General features: G+C 37.5%; 2 protein-coding genes across 3 annotated transcripts; both read left to right on the top strand.

Moving 5' to 3' along the window:
- Window positions 1–229: 229 nt before the first annotated feature.
- LOC141394043 (uncharacterized) lies at window positions 230–9,092 on the top strand. Of its 2 annotated transcripts, XM_073967831.1 has the most exons (3): window positions 230–355; window positions 689–1,251; window positions 7,378–9,092. In XM_073967831.1, the coding sequence occupies exon 3, from the start codon at window positions 7,382–7,384 to the stop codon at window positions 8,453–8,455; it is 1,074 nt and encodes a 357-aa protein (XP_073823932.1). In that variant the 5' UTR covers window positions 230–355; window positions 689–1,251; window positions 7,378–7,381; the 3' UTR covers window positions 8,456–9,092. The 2 variants fall into 2 exon arrangements, with proteins under 2 accessions (XP_073823932.1, XP_073823933.1); XM_073967832.1 differs by lacking the exons at window positions 230–355; window positions 689–1,251 and adding an exon at window positions 1,828–1,946.
- On the top strand, window positions 1,940–9,092 carry LOC141394042 (uncharacterized). The gene is made up of 2 exons (XM_073967829.1): window positions 1,940–8,461; window positions 8,522–9,092. Exon 1 carries the CDS (start codon window positions 2,151–2,153, stop codon window positions 7,353–7,355), a length of 5,205 nt encoding a protein of 1,734 aa, XP_073823930.1. The 5' UTR covers window positions 1,940–2,150; the 3' UTR covers window positions 7,356–8,461; window positions 8,522–9,092.
- Window positions 9,093–11,329: the final 2,237 nt, after the last annotated feature.

The raw sequence follows: 11,329 nt of genomic DNA, 5'->3' as shown, positions 1-11,329 counted from the left end.
TGTTGGTTGTTTGTTTTGATTTCGTTTGACAGCTTATAACACGAGAAAAAAATAAATTACATTGTCCGTCTTTGTTAAATGCCACTTACACGTTATTCATTGAAATTATCATAAACACACACTTTATCCACTAAAACTTTATCCATTTAAATAAGAAAGCTTATCCACTGCACTTATTTTTTCATTAATTATCTAATAAGTTAATTTTTTTTTTTTTTTTTTGATTTAGTTTGACAGCGTATAGTCAGTCAATTACCAAGTATTCATTAACATATGTGTGGATGAAATTAGGATATGTAGCGAAACGTAACGTACCGCAACGTAACGAAAGACAAAATCGTATGAAGTTTGCAAGGTAAACGTATTGATATAAACGTATTGTATTCCATTTCATAAATAATAACAAATTATAAATAAATAGGATTAAAGTTCTCATGAATGTTTAAGTCATTAAACACTTATAGAGAACGGGAAAAATATACAAAGTCATTGTTCTTGAAATAATAAACAAACAAAAAAATATATAAAATATATCAATTCATAAAATAAATAGAACTTAACAAATAATTCAATATTTACACTTCCTCTTATTTCCATAAAAGCAAGAAGTAAAACAAATAATAATAATAATAAATAAAACAAGATAACAAAAAAAAATCATTGAAATGGGGTCTACAATTTGTTCTAGATTCGAGTACGAAACGACAAATATTACTGTTCACGTTCGTGAAGGATCGAAGTTTGGAATCCCTATCTGTTGTGTCAAACCATTACATCAAGGGTTGATCTGGCCACTCTGTCTGAAGCGTGGGATATTTTTCACTGGTTGATAAGATGGCGCACTCGTTGGAATTTGATGGAGCGAATATTTAGCTTTTTTATTGTTTTTTAAGTTCATTCGTTGTTAATCGTTGAACGGAGAACACGTCCGAATAGCGCAATCGAATAAATTGTATCTATTTCTTTATTAAATCGAATTCGACACATTTACTCTCTTTTTAATTCAATAAAAAAAGGAAAGTGTTTTTTGATTCGCATACTGCGGGAAAATAAGTGTTTTTTTTTATTTCTCATTAAAAGTGCCTGTTTTTCGCAGTCGTTGGTTCCAGTTGTGCTCCACCGGTGTTTTTATTTTGTTGGTTTTGGGATTTGCCCTTAGTTTTGTTTCGGAACAAAACATCGTCCTTCGAGCCGGATCGCGAGTACGAGGTTCAATTTTTTTTCCTTTTATTGGATATTGGCGAAATTCAGGTAACGATATCGTTTTTGCATATAATTTGTTTAATTTTTATATAAAATTAACATTTTTGTTAATAAAAAATTATTTGCAACAATTCCCAAAACTTTTTAAAGTTCCCAATTTTTGGTCGAAAAATTTTTGATCTGGCAACGCCATCACAGCTGATCGCCGTTTTTGACAGATAAACACAGAAAAACACCAACAACTAATAGTGGATTACTCGTTGGTCTTCTTCTTGTTAGTTGAATTGTGTGTTTTGGTTTTTCTTTTGTATTTTTCCTTCTTATAATATTTTGCAAATCGTTTTTATTATTTTATTAAATTAAAATATTTTTAAAAAAGTGAAATAGCAAAATTAAGGAAAACCAAATAATTGAATACAAAGAATTTTGTGAAAGTGATCGCTAGTGGTGTTGTTGTTAAGAAATAAGAAGAAAAAATTTGGAATTGAAACAGACGGACGGACATCTGTTAAAGTGCGGGAATAATAATTCAGTTGAAGTTTTACCAAATTTTGCTCGTTATTAAAAGTGTGTGACTGCTACTATTAAAAAAAAAACCAAGAACAATATTTTTCGTGCATTTTTTCATTTAATTGCAATAACAAGTTTTGTGGTTTTTTATGCAAATTTGTGTGGGTTGTTTGTTGTTGCCCACTGCTATTGACAGGTGCAGTCTATGCTAGAAGGAGACTTGTAATAACAAGGTGAGTCGTCCTTCACATTACGATAACATATTATTTGTGTGCTGGGTATCAAACAACGCCAAATTTTGGTGGTTATTTCTGAGTTTCAACAGAGTTCATTGTCCGTAAAAATATTTTGTTGTAAATAATCAATTTTTCGAGCAAAATTAGTGAAATTGTTGTGGTTCTGATATTTACGTTTTGAGATTTTTTTGAAAGAAAATTATGGCAGAGTCGAAAGTTTTACTGAAATTTAAAGCACTTGCAGCTTTGTTGTTAGAATTTGAGACAGACTTTAACGCCACTAAGAGTAGTGTAACCATGTTTGATGTGGAGCCTCGAAAGGCTGAATTAAAAAGGCTATGGGCTAGAATTAACTCTACATATGAACATGTTTGTATTGAGTGTAGTGGGTCCAAGGACGAAGTAGCCATTCTCTATAGGCAGTGTAGAGAAGCTTATATGAGTTGTTCTGCTCAAATGGGTGAATTAGCTCAAACCTTTGTTGACAACTCTACTTTGTCGTCCACTATGGCTAGCCCGAGGCATCGAACAAATTTTTTGGAAGGCAATGTTGGCGACCATCGTTTGCGTTTACCTCCGTGCACGACGGAGATCTTTTATGGTGATTATTTGTCGTGGCCGTCTTTTAGAGACATGTTCACCGCTGTATACATTAATTGTAAATCTATAACTCCGGTAGAAAAATTATTTTATTTACGCCAAAGTACTCAAGGTGAGGCTTTGGAGATTGTTAAAAAATCACCTTTGACAAACGATGGTTTTGCGAATGCTTGGTCAAATCTAAAAGATAGATACGAGAACAAGCGGATCTTAGTGAATAGTCAATTAAAGATCCTATTTAATTTGGGAACAGTAAAAAATGAGTCAGCTGGAGAAATTAAACGACTCCAAAGGGACGTTAACAATTGCATCACGGCCCTGAAGTTACATCAAATAGACATTGATAGTTGGGATCCAATTTTTGTATTTTTATGTTCCATCAAATTGCCCACAAATACCTTATCGCTTTGGGAGCAGACTGTCAGAAATAAAACTGAGGTATCTAAGTGGTCTGAGCTTGATGAGTTTTTGACAGCCAGATTTCAGTCATTAGAGACAGTGTATGACTTAACGCGTTCGCAAGATGTTAGGTCTTCTGGATCCAAAAGTTCTCATGATGTTTCTCGTCCGAGCAAAGGAGTGAAGTCGTATCAGACGAATACAAATAAAAATGTTTGCTTTGTTTGTTCTCAAGATCACTGGTTGAAGTCTTGTCCGAAATTTTTGAAGATGAACCAGGAACAACGATTTCTTGTAATAAAACGAAATAATCTTTGTTTAAACTGCTTCAGCGACAATCATAAGTTGAATCAATGTGCAAAGAAGATGAGTTGTTCAAAATGTAATTTAAAGCATCATACTCTTTTGCATAGAGATTCTAAGCAGAGTAATTCAGCTGTGATTACCGATTCTGATGCGCAACCTAGTACTAGTCGACAGGCTGCACAGGCCATAAATAATACTGAGTCCAGGGTGCAGAATTGTTTTGTTGCTACTCGGAAACAGGTTCTATTGGGAACGGCCATTGTCCAAATTGACGTCAATGGTGTTATTTTTACTGCCAGAGCTTTGATTGATTCGGGATCTCAGGCAACATTTATTTCCGAGAAGCTTCAGCGACGACTTAACCTTCCAATTAAGAAAGTAAACGCAAGAATTTCTGGTCTTAATGATGCATTAGCGGGATCTACTGAAAAGCAATGTACGTTTTTGTTGAAATCGCCTCATAGTGATAGTTTTGAAGTCCAAGTTTCTAGTTTGGTTTTGCCAAGATTGACTGGAAAACTACCTAGTTACACTCTGGACATTCCAGATATTTATTCGTTGGGCATTGCGCCTTTAGCTGATCCCAAATTTGCTAAGAGTGACCAGGTCGACATTCTATTGGGTGGAGATATTTATCCACAGATTTTGTTGGGTGGCATGCAACAAAATGTGCTAGGGTCGCTTTTGGCCCAAGAGACTATTTTCGGTTGGGTTCTGACAGGTCCGATTGCTAGCGCGAACACGGGGTCATTTACGACCTGTGTCTCTTTTTGTACGGCAGTCGAAATGGACAAATTGTTAGAGAAATTTTGGAAGTTAGAGGAACCACCGAAAATTTCAGAATACAGTCCAGAAGAAGAATATTGTGAGGATGTATACCAAAAGACCACGAGAAGATTATCAGATGGTCGTTATGTCGTTTCCTTGCCTTTTAAACCTCAGTATGAGAATGGAAAGGGTCTAGGTCTGTCAAGAATGAGAGCTTGTAGACAGTTTTTTCGAAACGAATCATCATTGTGCAAGAAACCGGAATTCAAAGTTATATACGATAACGTGTTGGAAGAGTATGAGTCTTTGGGTCATATGACTGAGGTGACACAAGATGATGAGGGCTCCAGTTCTTTTTATCTGCCACATCATGCTGTCATTAAACCTGAAAGTTCTTCAACCAAGGTTAGAGTGGTTTTTAATGCCTCCAGTAGGTCCACTACAGGTTTGAGTTTGAATGATACTCTATATCCGGGTCCGATTTTGCAAAACGACTTAATGTTACTGATAATTCGTTGGCGTTTTTATCGTTATGTCTTCAATGGTGATGTTGAGAAAATGTATCGCCAGATTTGGTTAAATGAGGATCATACAAGGTTTCAAAGATTGGTTTTTCGTACGGATCCTAAAGCCTCTTTAAAGAATTTTGAATTGAAGACAGTCACGTTTGGTGTAAATTGTGCACCTTTTTTGGCCATTAGAACTTTGCTTCAGTTAGCGTCAGATGTTGAAAAGGATTTGCCTTTAGCGGCCAAAATTTTGCGTCGAATGATGTACGTAGATGATGCCCTAGCAGGTGCTCATGAATTAGAAGTAGCAATAGAAGCTAGGGATCAATTGGTTTGTGCTCTAACTTCTGCTGGGTTTTCTATGAGGAAGTGGACTTCTAACGAAGAGCAAATTTTGCAAGGGTTACCACCAGATCATCTTCTGTCTGAAAAGTTGCTAGAGATTGAGGATGAGAGTAGCGCCAAAACCCTAGGCATTAGATGGAATGCCAAGAGTGATTTTTTCTATTTCTCCGTCAAGCCCATCCAAATGAAGTCGAATTTTACAAAAAGGGAAGTTTTGTCTATTATTGCCAGTTTGTTTGATCCCGCAGGTTGGTTAGGCCCTGTGATCGTCGTGGCAAAAATGTTGATGCAAGACATCTGGAGTGAAGGAATTGGATGGGATGAAGTAGTGCCCGCGAAAATACTCCATAAGTGGGAGCAATTCGTTGCTGACTATCTTTCGTTGAACAATATTAAAATCCCTAGATGGGTTGGTTTTCAACCAAGCGCTCAAGTTGAAATTCATGGTTTTTCAGACGCTTCTGAGAAAGCTTATGGGGCTTGTGTTTATGTGAGGGTTGCATCTGATGATGGATCAGTGCAAACTCATTTGTTGTTGGCAAAATCAAGAGTGGCTCCGTTGAAAGTTGTTTCGTTGCCTAGGTTGGAACTATGCGGGGCTCTTTTGTTATCAGAATTGATGGGATCTGTAAGAACCGATTTGTGTCTTGATGAGAAGAACACTAAATTTTATTGTTGGTCTGATTCCATGGTCGTACTCGCATGGCTACAAAAACCACCAAGTTCATGGAACACCTTTGTGGCTAACAGAGTGTCGAAAATTGTTGATAAGGTTGGAAAACACAATTGGAGGCATGTTCGATCAGAATTTAATCCTGCAGACCTGATCAGTAGAGGTATTCGACCTCAAACTCTTGTAGATGAGCCGCTCTGGTGGTATGGACCCTCATGGCTTAAAGATTCGAGTAGCCAGTGGGAAGGAGACATTGGTCATTTCGATACGCAGGAAGAAGGGAGAAAGGTTAAAGTATTCTCTACTTTCATCAAAGGCTATGATGATATTCTGCACCAATTTTCATCGTATGCAAAAGCTTTGCGTCTTATGTCTTATGTGTTCCGTTTTGTTGATCGACTCAAGGGGGAAAAAAGTTTTTCTAAAAAATTGGTTGGTTCCGAAGAGATCCAAAGGACAAAAGAACGTTTAGTAATGATTGCTCAACAGGTTTACTACATTGATGAGTATCATTCCTTATCGAATGACAAAGAACTTTCTTCGAAAAGTAGTTTACTTAGCTTAAATCCCTTTATTGACTCAAAGGGTTTAATGCGCGTTGGTGGCCGGCTGTCAAATGCTACGGAGATGCCTCCTAGCGAAAGGCATCCACTTATTTTGCCTTATAATTGTAAAATGTCACGGCTGCTTATTAATTTTATTCACCAAGTGACTTTGCATGGCGGTAATCAACTGATGCTTCGGGTTCTAAGAACAGAATTTTGGATACCGAGAGCAAAGAATTTAATTCGATGGTCCATTGGTCGGTGCCGTATTTGTACCATAATGGCCAAACAGACTCGAAGTCAACTGATGGCTTCATTGCCGCTTTCTAGGACTATACTGGATAGACCTTTCACTCGAACCGGGGTGGATTTTGCTGGCCCCTATGATATAAAGAATTATACAGGTCGAGCTTGTTTAATTACCAAAGGGTATGTGTGCCTTTTTGTGTGTTTTGCCACACGTGCCATCCATCTAGAAGCGGTAAGCGACTTATCGTCAGCTACTTTTTTGGCAGCTTTTTCCCGTTTTGTGTCCCGTCGAGGTTGCCCAAAGGAGATGTACTCGGACAACGGAACAAATTTCGTTGGGTCATCAAAGGTTTTGAGAAGTGAATTTCTGACATTTATTCAAACGGTTGGCCCCGAACTTATGAAAAATTATTCAACGAGGGGTATGATTTGGAATTTTAACCCAGCAGGTGCACCACATATGGGTGGTTTATGGGAGGCTGGGGTTAAATCATTTAAACACCACTTCAGGAGGATAGCAGCGAATCTGAAGTATACGTTTGAAGAGTTTTCGACGCTGTTAGCTCGAGTAGAGGCATGTTTAAATTCGAGGCCTTTGTGTCCTATGTCCGATGATGTCTCTTCTCTTGATGTGTTGACTCCTGGTCATTTTTTGATAGGCGGACCTATATTGTCACCACCGGAACCCGAAATACACGAGGCTCCTGAATCAATTCTCAACAGATGGCAAAGGGTTAAGGCTTTAAACCAACGCTTATGTTTACGTTGGAAGGAAGAATATTTGAAGGAGCTTACTAAACGTAACAAATGGAAAAATCCAGACGACAATGTTAAAGTAAATGATATGGTAGTCGTCAAAGAAGATAATATTCCACCTAACGAATGGAGGTTAGGTCGTATTGTTAAAGTGTTGCCAGGCGTCGATCAGCTTGTGCGCGTTGCAGAGGTCAAGACTGAACGTGGTCTTATAACTAGGCCGGTAGTTAAATTGGTCGTGTTACCCTCCAACTAGATTTGTTTTTTATTTATTTTAGAATCATGGTTAAAGCTAAAAAGTACAATGCCGAAAATCGTGTGAGCAAGAAACGGATTGTTTGTCGCGTTTGTCTCAACGATCATCCACTTCGTTTTTGTAAGAAATTTTTGAGCATGGAGTACGCTGAGAGGATGAAGATGGTGTCCATTTACCAACATTGTGCCGGTTGTCTGGGACACGACCACACATGGCGCACATGCACAAGTAAAGGGGAGTGCAAAAAATGTGGAGATACGCACCACACTTTGCTTCACAAACCTGGACCTAGTTCGTCTAAAGATTTAGTGAAGAAAGGCGCTGATGAGAAAGGACCTAGTTCGTCCAGATCTCAACCGAAGAAAGGACCTCGTTCGTCTAATTCTTCGGATAAGCCAGAACCATCGCATAACGGACCTAGTTCGTCCAAAAATGCGTCTCAGAAGGGACCCAGTTCGTCCCAAGCTTCTAAGCAAAAGGGACCCAGTTCGTCCCACGCTTTTAAGCATGCATCCTCCACCAAATCATCGAAGGAGTCCTCCAATGAAATGGTTCCGTACAATGGTCGGAAGAGTAAATCGTATAGGCGAAAGGAAAAGTCGACAGAATTGATCCCTACTTACAGTCTGCGGGAGACGATATTGTTGAAAGCAACAGCAGTGGTCAAGATCATCTGTGGGGATCGGTATATCCACGAACGTGCCGTGCTCGACCCCAGTATCGAGAGTTCCATTGTTGCCGAGTCTTTGGTGCAAAGAATGGGGCAAAGGGTAGTTCGAGTCGGGAACAAGAACAGGTGCCTTCTTCAACTTAGAGGAAATTTCGGGATGTCGACTACCGTGGAAACTTATGCGGAAGTTCGTCGCAACCATGTAGTGGTTACTCCTAAGAAGTCGGTAGATGTACGCATTGTGGAAGAGTTCCCGGGATTGCAGCTAGCCGACGAGCATTTCCATACTTCGGCGCCAGTTCACATAACCTTAGGTGGTGATTTGTATTCGAAGATCATTCGGAATGGTGTTAGCGGAGGTGCTTTTGGAAAACCTTTGGCGCAATTCACTATTTTCGGATACGTTATATCCGGGACATATACCCCTTAGATTTGCGTAAGGCAGAATGTATATTTGCTTTAACCATGATGCACTTTATGTATTACTCTTTTCCAGCCTGTGTCCCATTGGATTTTGTTGTTAAATTTAACACAGCCTTGGATTTTGATGTTGGATTTAACAAAGTTTTTATTGCTGTTTTAATTACTTTATATTATTGATGAATGAATTTATCATTACTTTTTTGAATTGAATTTTTATGGTTTCAAAACTGAATTAAAATGAAATCAATGTGCATAATTTGCACTTTTATGTAGTAACCCACTAATGCTCCTTATTTTTTTTGTTTCTTTTTTGATATCTTTCCATGAGTTTCGAGTTCTTTTCGGGACTGTCTGGCTCCGAAAGACTGAAAGGTGGCCGGGATGTTCACGTTCGTGAAGGATCGAAGTTTGGAATCCCTATCTGTTGTGTCAAACCATTACATCAAGGGTTGATCTGGCCACTCTGTCTGAAGCGTGGGATATTTTTCACTGGTTGATAAGATGGCGCACTCGTTGGAATTTGATGGAGCGAATATTTAGCTTTTTTATTGTTTTTTAAGTTCATTCGTTGTTAATCGTTGAACGGAGAACACGTCCGAATAGCGCAATCGAATAAATTGTATCTATTTCTTTATTAAATCGAATTCGACACATTTACTCTCTTTTTAATTCAATAAAAAAAGGAAAGTGTTTTTTGATTCGCATACTGCGGGAAAATAAGTGTTTTTTTTTATTTCTCATTAAAAGTGCCTGTTTTTCGCAGTCGTTGGTTCCAGTTGTGCTCCACCGGTGTTTTTATTTTGTTGGTTTTGGGATTTGCCCTTAGTTTTGTTTCGGAACAAAACAATTACTGAAACATGTCAAAAAATATTAAAAACTCCTGAAAAAGAATTATCCGTTTCACTGATTGAAACGAAATTAGAAGCAATAGATGAAGATTGGCTTAATGTAAAAACTGCATTTCGCAGATCAGACATTAGTAGATAATACATACAAAACAAAACAAAAGCAAAGGGGACATTTGAGACCTCAAGGGATGATTATCAAAAAACTAAAGCCAGTCTCATGGAAATACTGAAGAATAGAAGGGCAATCATGTAGCGCAATAAGAGCCGATTTTACAAATCCTTCGTTATTTCATCATTCTCGATTTAGTTTTCGAATCGAATAGACGTATTTTTTTGTGTCTGTAAATAAAATATATTTTCTAAAATTTTGAAAAAATAAATTTTTGCTCATATTCTCAAGAATTAATAATATTAATATGAATGAACCAATACCTGCGGAGGAATGGACTCCATCTGAAGATGTACCCCCAGACAAATCAGGGGATACAAGGAAATCAAAGAGAATTAATACAAAATCGTCACCAAGCTCTGGCATGGAAGAATCATTAGATAATTCTGAAATTGTCCCTAGCAATTTGAAGGCTAAACATATTGGTACCAAGTCACGGAATAAGAATAAAACAATTGATGAGAGAAGATTCGGCGATGACGTTTGTCAAAATGAATTTTCTTCTGTTTCCAATTTTGAAACAGATTCTAATCCAGTTTCTACATTTCCCAATACGATTACTTTCGACTGCAGCCAATCAAAAACCAAACGGCCGAGAATGTGTGAATCCTCGCAAAAGTCATCAGCCTCAAATCAGGAATCTCAGAACCGTTTTGCTTTGCTTGGGGATATTGATATCCTCTTGGAGCCATCTATTCCTAGAGCTCAACCTTCTCAACCCAATTCTGAAGTCAATCCCAATATTGAAACTACAACCGCTCCTAGAAATGAAATCTCTTCGAAACCGGTAAATAGTCTTAAAGCATTTTGTCCTCCCATTTTCCTTTTCAATGTAAATGTAACAGATCTTATTCAAACCTTGAAATCTAAAAATGTAGTTTTTAGGATTATAAATAAGGGTCAAAAGAAGTGTAAATTGTATATTAAAGATCCATCAGTACATTCCGAGATGATTGAGCTACTAAAAGATAAAGAAATTCCATCATACACGTATACCCCTAAAGAACTTAAGCGTACAAGATTAGTTTTAAGGGGACTTTATCATAGAACTGACTTAGATGATATCAAGAAATACATTGATGCTAGGGTTCCTAATACAGTAGATACTGTCACGAAATTTTCGACTGAATTTTCTAGGAGAAACAAAATTGATACAGGATTGTTTCTAGTCACACTCTTACCTGGTAAAACAGATAGTGAGCTTAAGACTGAAAGATATATTTGTGACCAAAGAATATATTGGGAAATTCCTAAATCAAATTTGAAGGTTGTGCAATGCTGGCGTTGTCAACAATGGGGCCATATTTCCAAAAACTGTAGTAGAACACATCTTTGTGTTAAATGCGATCAAAAACATGGCCCTGGTGACTGCAAATTTGTCTCAAGTGAAGAAAACAAGCCGTATTGCGTAAATTGCAAACAAATTGGACATCCTTCAAATTATAGGGGTTGCCCAGTTTATAAGGAATATTTAAAAAAGATAGACGACAAAAAGTCTGCAGCAAGAGAGAAAAAGATTTTAGCCACCAACAATGTATCTAAGGCAATGAATAACCTTAACGTTTTTGATGCCAGTCGAACATATGCCAGTTGTTTTCCAGAACATAACCAAGCCAGACGTAAACCTGTATTAATAGAAGAGTTTCTAAAAATTGCAAAAAATATTTGTCATCCTGAAGCAACCTCCTTAGAGGATAGGATAGAACTTTTTATTAGACGTTATAGAACTCTTTCAAAAGAGCAGGCAAAAATGCAATGTATAGAGCTTCTGGAGGAAATTAAATCTCAATATGGTCCGTGATTCTTTTAAATGTCTCACTTTCAATGTTAGGTCCCTCATAGAGGTAAGCCGAAGAATTGAACT

Source organism: Musca autumnalis, unplaced genomic scaffold (assembly GCF_047663935.1).
Source record: "Musca autumnalis isolate F117 unplaced genomic scaffold, ASM4766393v1 scaffold_2, whole genome shotgun sequence".
Lineage (NCBI taxonomy): Eukaryota > Metazoa > Arthropoda > Insecta > Diptera > Muscidae > Musca > Musca autumnalis.
This window is presented reverse-complemented; position numbering and strand designations above follow the sequence as displayed.